Below are 21,718 nucleotides of genomic sequence, written 5' to 3'. Positions count from 1 at the left end.
GATATCACAGCGGTTAGCTCAATATTAATGAAATAACATCATCATTTTACTGCCTCACCTTTCTTCTTCTTGTACATGACTCCGAGGATGGCGATGACAGCAAGAACCACCACAGCGATGATGATGATGATGACGGTCATGTAGTCTGAGTGTTCAACTGGAACAATAAAACACAGAATACCAGTGGTGTACAAATTTCTACTCCACTACATCTCAGAGGCAAATATTGTACTTTCACTCCACTACAAATATTTGAAAACTTTAGTTACTAGTTACTTTCTAGATCTTTATTATTCTTACAAAACACGCATTAACCAATTCTTCCCTATATACTTTGGCTATTTGAAAATCTGCTATTTTCAAACGATTTTTTTTACATTTTGATCACTTGTGAAATGGAACATTCTACACAATGAGTATTTTTACTTTTGGTACTTTAAGTACATTTTGATGCCAATACTGTCATACTTTTACTCAAGGAAATTTAGCATACAGGACTTTTTAAAACATGTGAGTACTTTTTCCACCACTGCAGAAAACAGAAATGAAATAGAGGAATTATCTATCTATCTATCTATCTATCTATCTATCTATCTATCTATCTATCTATCTATCTATTTATCTATCTATCTATCTATCTATCTATCTATCTATCTATCTATCTATCTATCTATCTATCTATCTATCTATCTATCTATCTATCTATCTATGGGTAGAGTAATTTAAATCACTGTGTTCAGTAGGGGACTCACTCTGGTCTAGTCTATTTGACATCTGTGATTGGGTTTTAAGATTATAGTCATGTGATCCAGCCAGTGACCTCTTTGACCGGCTGTAGAAACTTGGTTTAAACTGATCTGAGTCTTAGATGTCTTGGTGTCTGGCTTTACCCACAATTCATAATGCATATGACAGAGTCAGGTTAATAATGATTTGATGTAACTTCTTGTCAGCACATCCATTCCTCCTTTAGTCCTATAATAACAGTCTTACCCCAGTTGGTCTTGATCAGCTCTCGGTCCAGTGTGTACTTGAAGACCTCTTTGACCCCATAGAGCTCAAACACACACTCGTACTGCTTCCAGTCTTCATGTTTGACTGAGGTCAGGTCCAGGTCAACGCTCATCTGGAAGGTTCCATCATGGTTGGGGAGGAGCTCTCCATGGTCCACGTTCTCCTCTCCAACTTTAGCCCAGAACATTGTGGCTCTGTCTGGGTAGAAACCTGTAGCGTGACACCTCACTGGAGAGGATGGAGTCTTCTGGAGGAAAGATACAGAGGGAAGCTCTGAGAGAGAGAGAGAGAGAGAGAGAGAGAGAGAGAGAGAGAGAGAGAGAGAGAGAGAGAGAGAGAGAGAGAGAGAGAGAGAGAGAGAGAGAGAGAGAGAGAGAGAGAGAGAGAGAGAGAGAGAGAGAGAGAGAGAGAGAGAGAGAGAGAGAGAGAGAGAATACATATCCAGAGTGACAGACAGTGTGAAAATGAGGGATATAAAAAAAGCAGGGATGAACAAACAGGAAAAAAAGAAACAGAGAGAGAAGAAGAACAATACGATGGAGGGGCGTAAGTCAGAGAGACAAAGAGACAGATATATGACTTGTACCCTGGAAACCCTTGTCTCTTCATGTTCAGTACAACTCTATCACATCTCCATGTATCTGTTCTGTTCTTCTCATAGTAATGTTACTACATCTTAACATATTTATCTAAGTACGCCTCCATCACATTGTGTTGTTGTACCTGTTCTCTGTAGAGTCTTCTTCCCATAGTTCACAAACTTCTTCAGCTCTTCAATGCACACACTGGTCAGGAAGTGCTTTGTGTATGCTTGTCAGCTTTGTCTTGATCCCATCTCAGTTTAGTGATGAAACCCTGTGGTTTAGGAGTGATCCATGTCTCTGTCTTCAGGTCAAATGAGATGAAGTCCTCTCCATCATAACCCCACTGTTGAAAACCATCAATGTCTCCAGTCTCATCATCCCACTCACAACCAACCATCCTCTGGATGATGTGGACACCTGAGAGACAGACAGACAGACAGACAGACAGACAGACAGACAGACAGACAGACAGACAGTATAGTAAACCTCAGACACATCATCCTACTACAGTTCGGTGCCAGTGGTTGATATTCATAACCACTGAGAAACAGACCATCCATCTACACCCACTGACGTTATAGTGTGGATGGAAGCTACAGGAACATGCACACGCACACGCACAGGCACACGCACAGGCACACACACACACACACACACACACACACACACACACACACACACACACACACACACACACACACACACACACACACACACACACACACACACACACACACACACACACACACACACACAAAATAAATGTGTTTGGACGAGAGGTTAGTTTGGCAAAATATCCAGTGTGTAAAGGGCCTAATACTCTGTTTACTGGCTGCTACAGTATAGAATATTGAAGTCCTGATTCACACCCACGTCTACTGGGTCAGTGTTTTTCTCATTATAAATCCCATAAACTTGTATTTTCTCTTTTTATTATGTCATATAAGAATTGTGTTTCAAAAATGTAATATGGTTCTGCCAGGTACTGTGTAGGTGACTCTATGTCATGGGTCTTCAACGGGGGGGTCCTCAGAGTTACTACAGGGGGTCCACCAAATCTTTGTGTGATAGGAACTTTTTTTTTGTACATTAATCCCTTGAACCCCATTCTGAGGGGAACATTAGCCAAAAATAGCCGATCTATAAGCTCACAACGCCTCTACATAAAGCTTGTAGATCGGCTATTTTCGGCAAAGAGGTTTGGTGTAAGGGGAAAAGAGCAGAAAAATTAACTAAGTTTTGAGGGTTTAAGTGGTTAACTGTTTAAAAATACATATTAACATGAAAATCCAACACAACAGTTTTATAAAACAAGTCTATGAATCTATCAATGAAATCTATGAAAAATTTTAATCTGCAACACAATTTTATACAATATGTAGTGGGGGGGGGGGGGGTCCCTGCTTCATCTCTCTCTCACCTAAGGGGTCCTTGGACTGGAAAACGTTGAAGACCCCTGCTCTATATGTCATTTATAATATTTTTAGTTATACTTGAGGAATATAATAAATAAATACAAATCTTGTGAAAATAAACATACCTCCAGTTTGGTTAAAGCGCTGCTTTACAATGTTCAAGCTGACCTTGAAGACCTGCTGGTTACCCACAGATACCCTAGTGTACCTCTCCCAGTACTGTGGGTCTTCTGTTGTGATCTGGTTCATCCAGTCCTGTTTGGGAACGTATCTCTGTGTGTTGCTGTCATAATACTCTGTCTGAACATCATCAACCATCCCAACAACTACATACTCTGGGAAGTTTGGAACTTCAGAAGATGCCATGGTGAAGTATTTCACGGTGTGAGTCACTGTGAGACAAAATGGAAATATAACAATTTAACATTATTGAATTGCAATTTTCCGTCTGTGTTTCTGTCTTTCATTATTTATTCATTTGTACCTGTCTGTCTGTCTGTTTGCCTGTGTTTGTGTATGTCTATGCTTATGTCAAATATGTCAAAACATATTTGAAGATTTAATTATATGAAGGAAAACAATTTGGACACAGAATCAAATGTTTTATGGTTCACCAGGAGCCTGGATGGCTTGGTTCCAGGCTCAAAATAATTTATATAAATATTTTCAGAAATTTCTGGAGTCGATGAAAAATGAGAGAGGAGGAACCAGAAAATGTCCGCCACTGCTCCTATTATCCTTCTTTTGACTATATATATAAAATAACTGATGATGCTCTTCAATAATGCAGCAGCAATATGAGAGAATATAAAATATAACCTCAGGGCATATTTAGAAAATTATTCTATTTATTAATATTACTTTTACGTAATTAATTATAATACAATCAGCCAAGGAAACTGGTTTGTACAGAGCGCCCTCCAGTGGCTACTTATGGTTGTGTTAGTCATAGTGGTGAATGAGACGTTTGATGAAACATTAGGATTGAATGATGATGACATTTTTAATAATTAATCAGTCTATGAATTGGAGTGTTAATAAAGTAGATTAAAAGTCTGCTTTCAATTAACTTGGTTGCACTAGAAATATAAAAACATATTTAGGACATTGGGATCCCCCTGTATTTGTCAAAATACTTCCAAAAAGTCCACGATCATAACACCAGAGGCAGCTCCACGAATCATGTTCAACCCAGATTTGGCTCAACAACGGGAATGAACTCGTTCTCGCATGCTATTCATCAAAAATGTGGAATGCCCTACCAAAAGGAGTAAAGGAGTGTAAAACCCTACTCACTTTCAAAACAGCCCTAAAGATACACCTTCAGGAGGCTGCAATTCGAAAATGGCCCCTGTCTAAGTCTTAACCTACCCCCCCTACCCCCCCCCCCTTTTTATTTTTCTTCTCTTGTACATTTTTTTCACTCTTCATACCAGTAACCTGTAAGCTGATTGTATGACATTCTGTATAGTAGTGTGTATATATATCTGTCTGTCTCTTATATGTCATCATGATGATTTGTGTGCATGGGGATCTCATCTTAAACAAGCTTAGTGCTTAATGAGTCTTCCAGTTTAGTAGACCTTGTATTGTGAATTTGTACTTCCATGTACTGATGTTCTCATGTCTTACTAAATAAAGTACATCAATCAATCAATCAATGACAAACCAGCATTACGTTTTACACACAGGGTAGAATAGGCCTATAATGTCTCAGTGCTGTGGTAAATCAGTATCACAACACAGTAATGAAACTACAACAGTTTAAATGAAAGAATCTAAAAGTTTACCTGGAGATACTTCATGGTAAAACAGCAACAGTAGAATAAACTCTTTCATGTTGACATCGGTTTGAAGAATGTAAATCAAAAAGGACAGCTCAGTGTCTCCTCACTGGGTATGAGTCGATCTGACGTTCTGCTCTGTATTCAAGTCTATAAATATCATGATGAACATGGAACCAGCAGCCAATTCTAGCCAATAGAAATTCCCTAATGCTGTGACATCATATGTTTCTAGGGAGATCTCACCTACAGAGGTTTTAAAAGTGAAACTAGTACTAAGTAGAGAGAAACACTGCATGCATATCATGATGAACCATGAACCATATTGTCTGCTGAGGTCTGCAGTGAGTTCAGGTTCCAAAGCACACAAACATGACAACGCACACGCTTGGGGAGTCAGTCAATCAGAGTCAGTACATAATATGTGAAACATAAACTGCCCATGATAGCACCCATGAAGGCCTCGTCTTGGCTGCTCCGTGGCCATTTTGAACATGTTCATACTAGCAAATGGAGACTAGTGGAGGGGGTTAACAGTTACACTCCTATATGACACTCTGGAACCAGTAATACAGTAACATCAGCGACTGCATACTTCATCTGAAAATAAAGGCCATTAAATACTATCATATACAGGTACATTTCAATATACAAACCAGCAGTGTATTTAGCACACCTGTTGGCCTATGGTCTGTCCAAAAACAGATTCATTTCTGCTCCACATACTATGTGGAAAGCCAAGCCTAACTCTATATTTTACTGTAATTATGGCACTAATAGAAGGGCTTCATGGAAAGATCCTTGTAACAGGACAGAGACATCTAACCGACTGGTTCATCACTACAGTTTAGGCAGCAAAACTCTGGAGTTTGCTGTGCAGTTAGGTGTGGACTGTGGATGTATCATTTAGCAAACTAGATGATAAGATTCTGAAATATACCTGTTAGATGGTTGTAAGCGTGAAGCGTCAGTCAGCTTAGATCTGATTTCATGCTTTTTATTTTACGCGTGGTGGTTTCAGTGCGTGTGACGCATGTCTGCTTCAGATGAAACATTCAACAATATCAGCGATTATTAGCTGTGTCAGTATGAAATAGGACACACATGCACGCACACACACACACGCATGCACAAAAACACACGCACGCACGCACACACACACACACACACACACACACACACACACACACACACACACACACACACACACACACACACACACACACACACACACACACACACACAGTTAAAAACATAATCTCCATCCCTGGCCTTCGACCTGGCTAGTGGAGATCTAATAAAATTGAACTTCTGTGACATCATTTGTTGCCAGGTAGGATTCAGTGTGGCAGGTTTTTGTCCAGGGGAATACCATAGTGTCAACCTGGGCCTGATTGTAGACGAGACACATCTGAAGTTTAATAGATCTTAATGAATGATGACATTGACATGACCTCATCAGTAATTATGGATGGACACTATTAGAATATCCATATTAAGAGTATTATTAGAATATAATAAGATCAAGTAGATTATTCCTGTGCTCTTCGTGGGAAATGTGGCCTGTAGTAGAGCATTACACACACATAAAATATACCACAGGAGCACAGATGACACATCTGAATGCATAATGCAAAAGATGAATAACAAGAAGCATAAGGTGGAGTTTATGAGTTAAATTTAACGTGATAAAAGAGTGTGTTTGGTTTCACTTTCTGGTTGGCGGAATTTTGAGTCTAAAGAAGAGCACGGTTCACATTCAGCCTCATTAGTAGAGGCCCTAGGAGGGGTCCACGCGCGACTGCTTATTTTTTTTTCTAGTTTTGATTTTTGGCATCCATAGGACCTCTAATATTGGGATTTTGATGATCCCAAGAAAAAAAGTGGTCCCAAGTGTGTTTTTTTCAATGTTTTATTACCCCTATGAGACCTGGGAGATGGCTGGCTGGAACGCCGGCGAGAGTGTCTTTCGGAGACTGTGGAACGCTCAAATTTAGACGTAGCCCAAAGATAGAGATACCATTTGATTCCAGACAACCTCAGGTTTCCAATGAGACCAACCTTTTCATGCTACCTTGTCGGGAAGGGGGCTAAATACCTAACGATTCAAAGTTAAGACAACATTTTGGCGAGGGAAAAACGACCATCACCATTTTCCAAATGGTCCCTTGAGCTGTCACCTCAATATATGTGAATGGAAATGGGTTAAATGGATACCTACAAGCCTCCCCTGTACAGATATGTCAAATGTATACCAATCACATGCAGTTTTGGGCAAGAACCATGCAGTGTTTTGCATGCAGTACAAATATGTAATTTCCACCTATTGTAAAAAGGAGACCACTTTACTGCATCTATAGCTGTATGAGACCACTCTACTGTATCTATAGCTGCATGAGACCACTGAACTGTATCTATAGCTGTATGAGACCACTGTACTGTATCTATAGCTGCATGAGACCACTGTACTGTATCTAGACCACTGTGCTGAATCTATAAACCACTGTACTGCATATATAGACCATTGTACTGCATTTATAGACCACATACATTGACCACTGTACTGTATCTATTAATATAGACCACTATACTGCAACTCAACACAACTTAAAACATTTATTTATAAAGCACATTTAACATGACCAGGTCACCCAAAGTGCTGCACAGGTCGCCACGAAGGCTCGGTAGATGCAGTACAGTGGTCCACAGATGCACTAGAGTAGTCTACAGATGCACTCGAGTGGTCTACAGATGCATTATAGGTGTCCACAGTGGTCTACAGATCACGACAGTGGTCTACAGATGCACTAGAGGGGTCTACAGATCACAACAGTGGTCTACAGATGCAGTATAGGGGTCTAAAGATGCACTAGAGTGGTCTATAGATGCACAACAGTGGTCTATAGATGCACTAGAGTGGTCTACAGACGAACTAGAGTCATCTACAGACGCACTAGAGTGGTCTACAGACACACTAAAGTGGTCTACAGATGCACGATAGTGGTCTACAGACACACTAGAGTGGTCTACAGACACATTGTAGTGCATATGTAGACCATGTACTGCATCTGTAGACCACTCTAGTGCCTCTGTAGACCACTCTAGTGTGTCTGTAGACCACTGTCGTGCATCTGTAGACCACTCTAGTGCATCTGTAGACCACTCTAGTGCATCTGTAGACCACTCTAGTGCATCTGTAGACCACTCTAGTGCATCTGTAGACCACTCTAGTGCATCTGTAGACCACTCTAGTGCATCTGTAGACCACTGTCGTGCATCTATAGACCACTCTAGTGCATCTATAGACCACTCTAGTGCATCTGTAGACCACTCTAGTGCATCTTTAGACCCCTATACTGCATCTGTAGACCACTGTTGTGATATGTAGACCCCTCTAGTGCATCTGTAGACCACTGTCGTGATCTGTAGACCACTGTGGACACCTATAATGCATCTGTAGACCACTCGAGTGCATCTGTAGACTACTCTAGTGCATCTGTGGACCACTGTACTGCATCTACCGAGCCTTCGTGGCGACCTGTGCAGCACTTTGGGTGACCTGGTCATGTTAAATGTGCTTTATAAATAAATGTTTTAAGTTGTGTTGAGTTGCAGTATAGTGGTCTATATTAGATACAGTACAGTGGTCAATGTATGTGGTCTATAAATGCAGTACAATGGTGTATATATGCAGTACAGTGGTTTATAGATTCAGCACAGTGGTCTAGATACAGTACAGTGGTCTCATGCAGCTATAGATACAGTACAGTGGTCTCATGTAGCTATAGATGCAGTACAGTGGTCTCATACAGCTATAGATGCAGTAAAGTGGTCTCCTTTTTACAATAGGCGGAAATTACATATTTGTACTGCATGCAAAACACTGCATGGTTATTGCCCAAAACTGCATGAGATTGGCATAAATGTGACATGTCTGTACAGGGGAGGCTTGTAGGTATCCATTTAACCCATTTCCATTCACATATATTGAGGTGACAGCTCAAGGGACCATTTCGAAAATGGTGATGGTCGTTTTTCCCTCGCCAAAATGTTGTCTTAACTTTGAATCGTTAGGTATTTAGCCCCCTTCCCGACAAGGTAGCATGAAAAGGTTGGTCTCATTGGAAACCTGAGGTTGTCTGGAATCAAATGGTATCTCTATCTTTGGGCTACGTCTAAATGTGAGCGTTCCACAGTCTCCGAAAGACACTCTCGCCGGCGTTCCAGCCAGCCATCTCCCAGGTCTCATAGGGGTAATAAAACATTGAAAAAAACACACTTGGGACCACTTTTTTTCTTGGGATCATCAAAATCCCAATATTAGAGGTCCTATGGATGCCAAAAATCAAAACTAGAAAAAAAAATAAGCAGTCGCGCGTGGACCCCTCCTAGGGCCTCTACTACATGGAGAGACAAGACATTCACCACGTCTGCTGAATCCTATAGACGTATCCATATTTGTTCTCATGCAGGTTTACAAACTAGGATATAAGGCGAGCAGGTGACGGTTAATTTGATGTGTAGTGAAGTGTAGACCGGTGACATCCTACCTCTGTTCACATTATAAATGATATATGCAGCTGATAACTATGGTTGGTTTCTTACATGGAGAGATTATGAGTTGGATATTATGAATAAAGATAACATGATACTATAAAGATTAATCTCATGTCTTCATTTATCCAACACAGTGCCAAGTGATTTCTAAACTTGACCATCCACTTCAACTCTGTTGTGAGGTGAATGTTATTTATAGAACATAATAGAACTTCTACATTTATGATCAGTCACCTGACAAAGTGTTTAACACATCAGAATGTTTAACTGACATCATAAAGACAGAAAACATATCTCACCCTGAGTGAAAGGATACAGTATTCCCTACAATGCTTAACAGAAAAAACATCGGCTTTTTAATCATACACTTAATGTTTAACAATTTAACAATAATGTCAACATTTAGATGACTTGGTGCAAAAACAATGATACATTTTCTAAAGTTTATATGGTCATACTGACTACTCTGACAATATCCATATTTGGCACAATTACGGATTAACTTGTTTATTTATGATTCTAAAAGAAAGAGGCAGACTGTTAAAGAGTATTTTTGTCTTTATTAAAAACGAAATTAGCAGTAGGCCATTAAATGAATGTAAAAACAATGCAAATCATCTGGCCTTCATTTAGTAGACACATATCGGTCTTTTAACATATTTGAAGTATTCTTCATTATTGTCAATATGTACAAAAAACTTAAAAGAGATCAAACACATCCCCTCATAACCAATCAATTAGTTTTTCTTTTTTTTAGAGACAAAAGTTTAAAAACACACAGTGAAAACACAATAGGAAAATAGAATTTAAATATTTACATCATGGGGAAATCAATGTTGAACTCACATTATTTTTTTGTCCAAATAAGTATTGTGTATGTGTGAGCATACATGCTTGTATGTACATGTTCTATGTTGTGTGTGCATATGTGTCCCATAACTTCATAATGACACAAAAACCTCCATCTATTCTATCCTTCTCTTTGAGGATATAAACTGCTTTTGAAAAGGTGTAACGTGGACATCTTAAAATTTTCATAAGGCATTATTAGACATGTCTTGTAAGCCTAATTAGTATTCATAAAGGATTTATAGAAAGCTTAAAAATCTAGATTTAAAAGGTGACTTTAAGTAATCCATGACTGATTACCTACAAAACACTTTAATGACAAAAAGTAGCCCAACTCGATGATACTTTTATCATCTTAAACCAATTGGATGACATTAAATGTGAGTTTATTCTAATTGACAATACACTGAAAAGCATCGTGGTTGTCCATAATATAACTCACAAATGCCTGCCTTTATTTTGAAAGTATGAATAATGTAATTATGTTTTATCTGCAACTATAATGGATTACTGACCCTTGTTTATAAAGATGTATGAATGGTTTATAAACCACTTCTCACAGCATTCAGAGAGAGAGAGAACGAGAGAGAGAAAGTCTCTACTTGCTCCAGTGCATCTGTCTGCAAACCTAAAATGACAAGAATTAACACATGAGAGAGAACACAAAAATACTGATCACTTACATTAAAACATTATATACATCAGGTGGGGAGGGGGATATACATTCTGATAAAAAATATCATTTGATTAATTTAAACAGTTTAACTTGTTCTATCTTTTTTTCTCTTAACTATCAAAGCTGTTACTGTTAAATATTGAGGTTTCCTGGAAACACAGGAAACCTCAAATTAAACCGTTAATCAATACAATTACAACTAATGGATGAGGTGATCATTACATCTAAATAATGCTGCTTGTAATTATAGCATACAATTTCTGCTTTATTTCAATAACGCAGTGAGAGAGAGACAGGAAAGGCAGACAGAGTGCAGGGGAATGACACACAGCAAACAGTCTGGTCAGTCAGGAGTTTAACCAGGGGAATGCTGAAGAGGGCATTTTGTGGTATAATGTGCCCAAACCATTCGGCTATCGAGTCGCCCAACTTATAATATTTCTAAGCTCTCGTCCTGGAGTCTCATAGTACAGCTGGCTTTCATTGTAGATTTCGACATGGTCCACTGAGTGCATGCAATGAACTACCTAGAATAGAAACCCCTGAGACAAGAGAGAACCACTACCTAATATTAAAGTGACTTACTATGTGCAAGAAGGTGTCTCTGGATTCAGTTTCATGACCTCCGAATCTGTAATGTAAGAAATACATAGTTAGGATACGCCATCAACAGGGGTGTATTGGTATTTGTTTAAGCACCTACTGTATGACACATGCATACACACACACACGGTTATGTTGTGGTTATTTAAAGGGATATTTCACTTTCAAAAAAACTTTTTGTCATTTTATCGTCTACTTATCTGCCTTTGTGAGCCCCCCAGACAGTTTTTAAGTTGCTCGATTCAGTATTTAGATATTTGATCTTATTTTATCAGACACGCCCCCTTCCTATACAAACCCATTGTAACTTCAAACTCCATTTTAACCATGTTAGATTCATCAAAAACACCCGTCCTTGGTTCTGGTGACTCATACCGCCCCCCTAATACGCGAGGGGGTCGTGTTTTTTCAATTACTTTTTTCATTTATTTTTAATACTTTTTCAGGAAAATGAAAAAAAAAATGCAATAATAAAATTAAATAAAATAAATGAAAAATATTATCGGAAAAACACGGCCCCCTCACGCATTAGGAGGGCAGGGTGAGTCACCAGAACCAAGGACGGGTGTTTTCGATGAATCTAACATGGTTAAAATGTAGTTTGAAGTTACAATGGGTTTGTATAGGAAGGGGGCGTGTCTGATAAAATGAATATCAAATATCTAAATACTGAATCAAGCAACTTAAAAACTGTCTGGGGGGCTCACAAAGGCCTGAGTAGATGATAAAATGTCAAAAGGTTTTTTTGAAAGTGAAATATCCCTTTAACTAGGGTAACCAGACGCCCCGGTTTGGCCGGGATTGTCTCGATTTAAAGCTGTGTGTCCCAAGTCCCAACAAATATCTCTAAAACACTTAAATGTACATACAGTACAGTATGTCCCGGTTTTCAACATTCACTACAAATTTGTCCCGGTTTTCACCGGAATAAAAATAATAATAGTTGTTTTCAGTGATTGCATAGACGTTGATCATGTTCTGTTCATATAAACATGCTCCCCTAACCAATCAGGAAACATGAACAAATGCATTGCCTGTCTGAATGAAACGCTGAGCTGAGGCTGATGTTGTCAATCAGTCATTGTGATGCCCCACTCCCTTATATAGAGTTGCTGCCTGGCTACTAATCATCTTCCTAGGTGAGCAGGGTGGGGCAACCTGCATTCCTGCTAATGGCTCATTGGCGGGCACCTGGGCCGGTGTCTTCAGGAGCCTACAAAAGCAGCTCATGTACTGCCTTTTCAAAGAGAGAAATCCACGGAATACAAACCTGCTGTCTTCCACCAGCCTCTATTCATTCTCCATGCGTCTTTGTTACTTAAGGTTTTGACTGTACTTTCCATCCACACATCTTGCAGTACACCATATTCGTTTACATTTACACACACTACTGATTTACTGACTCAACACACCACATTGGATCCTTAGCCTTATCATGTTTTGCTTCCACATCCCGTTATACTTTGGCTGCATTTTGTTAGGGATTATTTAATAAACACTATTTGTTATACCTTTACCTTGGTTTCCCTTCCCCATTATTTGTCATGGCAAGAGCCAGCTATGACAGTCACCCTATACTGTATGTAACCACTGTTCCTACGGTGGTAAGTTTACATAGAGCCTACATGTCAATATAACGGACAGCATGATTAAATGTTAGGCTGACTTTATGAATAGTTTCATCATGTTGAGTCTCAACATCATGATATGATGATATGAATGTGAAAACATTATTGTGATCTTGCACTTTGACTAATATGAAAATATGGTGACAATTGTCTCCGGAACACCAACAGAGACGTTAATTGACGTTTTTATTTGCTCTGACGTTCAATTTAAGGATGATCCTTACTCCTTAATGCAATTGTTTGTGTCAGTAATGTTGAATGTACTTTGGGGTCGGTGGATTATCAGACCAGATGAATGTGAAGTAACAATAAAGTACTACTTACGAGATGGAGTGGGAGGAGGTGAAGCTGAAATAAAGAGGTAAAGAGATATAACAGCGGTTAGCTCAAAAAGAATTAAATTATATAATTTGAGAAACCAAAATGTACATCATTCTACAGCCTCACCTGTCGTCTTCTTGTATATGACGACTCCGAGGAGAACGAGGATGGCGAATCCAGCAAGAACCACCACAGCGATGATGATGAAGGTCATGTTGTCTTTGGGTTCAACTGGAGCTATAAAATACAGAAAACCAGTGGTGTAAAGTAACTAAGTACATGTACTCAAGCACTTTGAGGACATTTTTGAGGAATCTTTTCTCAAACGATTCCTAAAAAATTTACTGGAATATTTTAAAATTTCAGTACTTTTACTCCACTACATCTCAGAGGCAAATATTTTACTTTTTACTCCACTACAATTATTTGAAAACTTCAGTTACTAGTTACTTTGTAGATCTTTATTATTATTACAAAAGACGCATTAACCAATTCTTCCCTATATACTTTGGCTATTTGAAAATAGTCGATCTACAAGCTTGTAGATCTGCTATTTTCAAATGATTTTTATACATTTTGATCACTTGTGAAATGGCATTCTACACAATGAATATGTTTACATTTGGTACTTTAGTACATTTTGATGCCAATACTTGTATACTTTTACTGAAGTACATTTAAATTAGAGGACTTTTTCTTGTAACAGAGTATATCTATATTGTGGTTTTGATACTTTTACTTAAGTAAAACATTTGAGTACTTTTTCCACCACTGCAGAAAACAGATGAAATAGAGGAATTATCTATCTATCTATCTATCTATCTATCTATCTATCTATCTATCTATCTATTTATATATCTATGGGTAGAGTGATTAAAATAACTGTGTTCAGTAAAGTGGATTCACTCTAATCTAGTCTATATGACATCTGTGAGTGGGTTTTAAGATTATAGTCATGTGATCCAGCCAGTGACCTCTTTAGAAAGTTGGTTTAAACTTAGATGTCTTGGTGTCTGGGTTTACCCACGATTAAGAATGAATATGACAGTGTCAGGTTATTAATGATATCTTAGTGAATTAATTTGATCTAACTTCTTTGGCAGCACATCCATTGCTCCTTTAGTCCTATAATAACAGTCTTACCCCGGTTGGTCTTGATCAGCTCTCGGTCCAGTGTGTACTTGAAGACCTCTTTGACCCCATAGAGCTCAAACAAACACTCGTACTGCTTCCAGTCTTCATGTTGGACTGAGGTCAGGTTCAGGTCAACGCTCATCTGGAAGGTTCCATCATGGTTGGGGAGGAGCTCTCCATGGTCCACGTTCTCCTGGAGCTCCTCTCCATCTTTAGCCCAGAACATTATGGCTCTGTCTGGGTAGAAACCTGTAGCGTGACACCTCACTGGAGAGGATGGAGTCTTCTGGAGGAAAGATACAGAGGGAAGCTCTGAGAGAGAGAGAGAGAGAGAGAGAGAGAGAGAGAGAGAATATATTATTGGGGTTGTTTGTATTTGAATGTGGATTTGTTGACTTTGCTTGGATTTATTGAACTGTTTTATTTCATAACAATGGAACATTTGAACAAATGAAATGAGAGACTAAGGAAAATATATAGTAAGAGAATGAGAGAGGGACAAAGAAAGAACGAGAGAGAGAATTAACGCCTTCTAAATCCTAACCTTCTGAAAAACTTACATTTTGTATTAAAAAATGTAAAAAAATAATAAAATAATCATGTATCAATACAATATCAAAAACTAAAATGACACTGATGCTTTCCCGGATTGAAAGATACAGTATAACAACGTATAGGCTTACCAGGTCTAAATCCTGAGGCCGATTACAAATGCCTTCTAATTCTCAAACTATTTTGTGCCAAGGACCCCCAAAATGATATGCATTTGGCAGCGGACCCCCATCTGAAAATGTTTTGTGCCAGGGACCCCCAGAAAAGAAGATTTGTGTTGTACATCTGCTATTTTTGAGAACCAACTATTCTAAACCACTGTTCAAATCTAAATCCTAAGAACGTTCTGAAAAACGTATGTTGCTATCCTATATCTAAAATGACACAGATGATGCTTTCTCGGTTTTAACGGGTTAAGTACAACTCCATCACCTCGTGTTGTAACTGTTCTCTGTTCTTCTCATAGTAATAATGTTACTGCATAACATATTTATATAAGTACACCTCCATCATATAATGTTATTGTACCTGTTCTCTGCAGAGTCTTCTTCCCATAGTTGAGATACTTCTTCAGCCATTCAATGCATGTACTGGTCAGGTAGTGCTTATCGTATGCAATCTTAGCTTTGTTTTGACCCCATTTCTGTTTAGTGATGAAACCCTGTGGTTTAGGAGTGATCCATGTCTCTGTCTTCAGGTCAAATGAGATGAAGTCCTCTCCATCATAACCAATCTGATTATAACCTTCGATGTCTCCAGTCTCATCATCCCACTCACAACCATACATCCACTGGACGATGTGGACACCTGAGAGAGAGACAGACAGACAGACAGTGTAAACAACAGACATCCTGCTACAGTTCACTGTGGGTTGTTAATATTCTGTCTTTACCACCTGGTGTGTTGAGAACAACAGAATCCATCTACTACACCCACTGACGTGGACGGACGGACGGACGGACGGACGGACGGACGGACGCACACACACACACACACACACACACACACACACACACACACACACACACACACACACACACACACACACACACACACACACACACACACACACACACACACACACACACACACACACACACACACACACACACACACACACACACACACACACACACACACACACACACACGATCTCCAGAGGACAACGTTCTCTTTGAACGTTTTTGAAATTCCGTGAATAGACACGGAAAAACCCGAAATTCCGTGCATAGCCGCCTCGCATCTAACCCATTGTGACTAAACCATGACGGAGGCGCGCAGTCACAGGCGAACTGTCACCCCGTGAAGGACCACCGAGGGAGCTAAGGCGACCGAGTTGCCGTCCTGAACGGTGTGACGTTCGCCTGTGCCTACTCAGCGCCGTTTGAGTTATGTACCGATAGGCACAGAATCGTACATTTTGTTGTGGGGACTGCTCTGCTTCCGGGTTTTTCCACCCTGGGACTCGCCGTACATATGCACGCAATTTCGGGGTTTCTAGGCGACTATCCATGGAATGAAGTGCACTGGATCCGTGCAATGTTACGGAGATCTCTGGAGATCAGGCTGCATGCACACACACACACACACACACACACACACACACACACACACACACACACACACACACACACACACACACACACACACACACACACACACACACACACACACACACACACACACACACACACACACACACACACACACACACACACACACACACACACACACACACACACACACACACCTACCTCACTGTAATTTATGAGTGAGAATTGGTGACCCAGAGTGCCAAAGATGACAAACACTAACATTATTGCCATGATAGGAAATAGTTTGTACAATTTTAGTGTATCAAACATGATGGTTTTGTGTCAATATGACCTACATGTGACCTAAATGCATCTGTGTCACTTTTTGATTTGCTCATAGCGCGGCACCGAGTGCCGCGCTATGAGCTTGTAGATCTGCTATTTTTGAAAAATCGTGAAAATGTGAGCAAATCTTTGAATATATATAGTTTTAAAGCAAACATTTTTAACTCAAATCTTTGCTTCTGGGGGTCCCTGGAACAAAATATTTTGAGATGGGGGTCCGCGGTCAAACACATATAATTTTGAGGGTCCTTGACATGAAAAAGTTTGAGAACCACTGATATAGAAACATATGTTTTTCAGAATACTGTTGGGATTTAGAGGACATTTCTAGAATCGGCTTCAGGTCTTAATGGGTTAACAAGCTAGCAAGATAATGCAGTCAGACATTTTTGGTAAATTCATTCACCAAACAAGACACAACTATGACATTTCGCCGTAACTTCCTTGTTTGCAGCGTGACACTCAGACAATACTGTGATGAAGACACAGTTTGTCTAAGTGTCTAGTGTGCGCTCTTGTGTGCTCGTAGAACACAGTGATCTGAATTTCCACATGGGAAGAGCACTGAAGGCTCTGAATTACTCCTTCGACTCTCTCAGAGTAAATTTATGAATGCAATATAATACAGAATATATTAATTTCCAGGACAATAGGAGGGGCCAATGCATCAAATACTACAGGTTTGTTTATTATGTTAGGAGACCAGTGGATGAAACACTGTGTACACTACTAGTCTATAGTCAGCAGCACACTAGTACAATATACTAATATACACTAGTCTATAGACAGTACACTAGTACAGTATACTAATATACACTAGTCTATAGACAGCACACTAGTACAGTATACTAATATACACTAGTCTATAGACAGCACACTAGTACAGTATACTAATATACACTAGTCTATAGACAGCACACTAGTACAGTATACTAATATACACTAGTCTATAGACAGTACATTAATACAGTATACTAATATACACTAGTCTATAGACAGCACACTAGTACAGTATACTAATATACACTAGTCTATAGACAGTACACTAGTACAGTATACTAATATACACTAGTCTATAGTCAGTCTACTGACCAAGGTTTCCATTAGCTGGTACTGTATATGCTGGCCATTGGCTGACTAGATATAAATTGGCCATTAAATATAAATATTGTTGGCCATCTTGACCGGTAAAAATAATGTATAGAATTTTCTATTTATGTATTTATTGATATTATAATCATTATTATTAAGCTATGATATGATGTCATATTTAACACGCACGCACACGCACACGCACACACACACACACACACACACACACACACACACACACACACACACAACTGAGTTGTGGCTGAGAAACAAGATGGGGATCAATGTGCAGCAGTGTAGGCTCAAGCTGTCATATTCAGATATCATTTGGCTGGTTATTTAGAATATTATCGTATCACATTGGCTGGTCAAAACAAATGTTTTAGCTATGAAATAGGTTACATCTTATTGATTGTTTTTTCCAACAATGTGAATAAAATAATTTCAACAGTATGCAAGTAAGTGGAACATAAACGTACCTCCAGTTTGGTTCATGCGCTGCTTTACGATGTCTATGTTGTTGATGTTAGTCAGCTGCAGAGCAAAGGCATTCTGAGTGTTCCTCTCCAGGTACTGTGGGTCATCTGTTGTGACCTGGTTCATCCAGTCCTGTTTGGGAACTGCTCTCTGTGTGTTGCTGTCATAGTGAACCATCTGAACATCATCAACCATCCCAACAACCACAAACTCTGGGAAGTTTGGGACTTTAGAGGATGCAGTGTGGATGTATTTCAGGGAGTGAGACACTGTAAGACAAAATGTAAATATAACTTTTTAACTTTATTTAATTACACTTTTTTTTTGGATTAAATCACAACATTAATGACCTGGAATTCCTTTAGCTTTACAAACAAGAAAACACTTCTAACCGATCATCTCGGTTTTCCATTCAATCTATAGGAAACCATGCCTGTCTCTGTTTAAACATGTCTGTCTCTGTCCATCTATGGGTCTCTCTATCTGTCTTTCTGTCTGCCAGTCTATTTGTCTTTGTGTCTTTTTATCTGTAAGTCTACCTATTTTTTCTATAGGTCGGTCTGTTTGCCTGTCTCTGTGTGCATCTGTCTTTCTTTGTCTCTCTGTCTGTTTGTTCTTGTCAACCTTTTAACTTGTGATGCTCTTCAGCAATAATATCCTATATTATTACAATGGCCAACACACGATGGTGGACGGTGGATGTCACAAACTATTAATATATGCTGATGTCTGGTCTAGACCAGCTGAAGTAAAGTGAGGCTAAATCACAGTAATGTAAAATAAACGTTTTAAGTTTAAATGAAAGAATTGAAGAATTGGTTTTACCTGGAGATGCGACATGGAAGAACAGCAACAGCAGGCCTATGACAAACTCTCTCATCTTGACATCGGTCTGAAGAACGTTAGGTTGAGCTCAGTGTCTGCTGTCTAGTGTCATGGTGTCTAGTGTCTACACAGTAGGGCCTACCTACACTGTGTAGGGTGCGTTCGGAAATTACGCACCGAAGCACACTCGCCTATTAGTTTGTATTGGCCAGTGCGCTCAGTGCTGTATTTTCGAACGCGCCCTAAGTGAGCGGTGTTGCCAGGTGTTGGGAGATAAACAAGCAACCAAGTCTATGAAAACAATCCCAAAAGAAACGAGCCCTTCGACCTTTAAACGTACTTAATTGGCTATTCAGTTGTGAGCTTGTAGATCTGCTATTTAAAAAAAAAAGTCTTGGAAAAAAGTGCAAAATGTGGAATATTTTTGAAACATGATTCTAACAACACAATCCACAAATCTGGTATATGAGGGGTCCCTGGAAGGTATTGGAACACAATATTTACAAAATGTTTGAGAACCACTGCCTGGTTTCAACCATAATAATAATAAATAAAAAAAATAGGAAACAAGCCCAAATAAGCAACTACACTTTTAAGAAACAAGCCCAAAAAAAACGCAACCCGCAACTAACCAATATTTACAAGCAACTTACAGAAAAAGAAGCCCAAAGTCGCTTATAATAAGCGGACATGGCAACCCTTATAATGAGTCGTTCAACTCGGTGTTCGAGATAAGCGCCAGCACCTTCTAGCCAATAGAAATTCAACAATATTGAACATCATGTGTTTCTAGGGGGATTTCACCCACAGAGGTTGTTAAAAGTGAAACCAAGGATTTATACTAAACAGTGTGAGAGAGATTTAGCCAATTTCATCATTAATGCAAAGATAGGTTCATGTATTATAATCTATCAGTAGATATATGGATTAATTTACCTCCATACTGCTGTTAATTTACCTACAATTAATATATTGCAGGTAGACCCTTATTTTTTAAATATATATCAGAATATAGCTGTAACTTTTAACGAAAAACAAACAAACAAAAATATCACTTTTAACTGGTTTAGTGAGTGAATAACCCCCTCTTGATTATTTCTTGATTCTTGAGTATTATTATGACCTTATCTTTGTGATTCATCATCACCAACAACAATACAAGACAAGACTGAGAACTAAATGCTACACAAACATCAAAATCAGCATAGCCCCATCTGCTTCCCAAATACTGTAATCATTAAATCACATGCAGATCTTTATAGTTATACCAACCTGGTAACTGGTTTGCCTGTCTCTGTGTCCATCTTTCTTTTTGTCTCTCTTTTTCTTTGTCTCTCTCTCCCTCTCTCTCTGTTTGTCTCTGTCTCTGGCTAGGCTATTTGGAGTGAACTGATAGGCTAATGTTTAATTTTACAGTATTCAGCAGTAATATTAGATAAAAAATATAAATGTTAGTATATCCTATGATTTTGCTATATTTTATTTATTAATATTTAAGTTTAATTATGATATACAATCAACAAATCAAACTGGTTTCAGGTGTCAATAACTCAGTATGGAGCGCCTTCCAAGTGGCTATTTGTTTTTTAACAGTCAAACTGCTGAACATGATATAATGAGACACACACACACACACACACACACACACACACACACACACACACACACACACACACACACACACACACACACACACACACACACACACACACACACACACACACACACACACACACACACACACACACACACACACACACACACACACACACACACACACACACACACACACACACACACACACACACACACACACACACACACACACACACAAAAAGATATCTTTTTATGACTTAGCATTGCAGACATACACCATCAAAATGTCTTTCCCAAAGAAATGCACAATTTGTTCTAATTTACAGGCCATAATTTAAATTAATTTTGTATTAATTAATAATGTTCATATTTATGTATCAGTACACACCAAATGTAAGTGCAACAGAATAGTTCACACAAGGTAAAAGCCTTTTTGAGGAATGTCTCATTTGTGGACATCACATTTCCACCCCAAATACCCCTAAATAACATTTGAAAATATTCTGTGCCAGGGAAACCTACGGTAGACAAGATTTGTGTTGTCAAAATGTTTCAGAAAATATAACAAAATGTTCACATTCTTTCAATATGTATATATATATATATATATTTCCATATCCAATGTATATCGGGTTAAAGTGGTTAAATAGATTTTGATGCTATATGAACTCATTTTTGCTGGGGACCCCCTGGAATCATCTCAAGGACCACTGGGTGTCCCAGTGGACCCC

General features: G+C 38.9%; 1 protein-coding gene and 1 pseudogene across 3 annotated transcripts in view; both read right to left on the bottom strand.

The window, feature by feature from the left end:
* LOC308096082 (major histocompatibility complex class I-related gene protein-like) overlaps nucleotides 1–4,925 on the bottom strand; it is a 55,633-nt pseudogene extending 50,708 nt beyond the window's left edge. The window contains exons 1-5 of the transcript XR_013935114.1: nucleotides 4,804–4,925; nucleotides 3,139–3,405; nucleotides 1,738–2,015; nucleotides 994–1,287; nucleotides 59–157 (exon numbers count right to left, since the gene is read on the bottom strand). The product of XR_013935114.1 is annotated as a major histocompatibility complex class I-related gene protein-like (transcript). The remainder of the gene's footprint in view (nucleotides 1–58; nucleotides 158–993; nucleotides 1,288–1,737; nucleotides 2,016–3,138; nucleotides 3,406–4,803) is intronic.
* The window catches only part of LOC308096083 (class I histocompatibility antigen, F10 alpha chain-like), an 86,924-nt gene extending 67,394 nt beyond the window's left edge, over nucleotides 1–19,530 (bottom strand). The window contains exons 1-8 of one of the 2 annotated variants that reach the window (XM_080443361.1): nucleotides 19,392–19,530; nucleotides 18,569–18,835; nucleotides 15,646–15,924; nucleotides 14,575–14,877; nucleotides 13,558–13,668; nucleotides 13,435–13,458; nucleotides 11,465–11,510; nucleotides 9,901–10,831 (exon numbers count right to left, since the gene is read on the bottom strand). In XM_080443361.1, the coding sequence (XP_080299487.1) occupies nucleotide 10,831; nucleotides 11,465–11,510; nucleotides 13,435–13,458; nucleotides 13,558–13,668; nucleotides 14,575–14,877; nucleotides 15,646–15,924; nucleotides 18,569–18,835; nucleotides 19,392–19,446 (1,086 nt within the window). In that variant the 5' untranslated portion in view covers nucleotides 19,447–19,530 and the 3' untranslated portion in view covers nucleotides 9,901–10,830. Of the gene's footprint in view, nucleotides 1–9,900; nucleotides 10,832–11,464; nucleotides 11,511–13,434; nucleotides 13,459–13,557; nucleotides 13,669–14,574; nucleotides 14,878–15,645; nucleotides 15,925–18,568; nucleotides 18,836–19,391 lie in introns of those variants that run through there. The other variant, XM_080443360.1, reaches the window with a different exon arrangement.
* Between the last annotated feature and the right edge of the window lie 2,188 nt (nucleotides 19,531–21,718).

The sequence above is a fragment of the Gymnoscopelus braueri genome (genome assembly GCF_963280865.1).
Source record: "Gymnoscopelus braueri genome assembly, chromosome: 11".
NCBI lineage: Eukaryota > Metazoa > Chordata > Actinopteri > Myctophiformes > Myctophidae > Gymnoscopelus > Gymnoscopelus braueri.
This window is presented reverse-complemented; position numbering and strand designations above follow the sequence as displayed.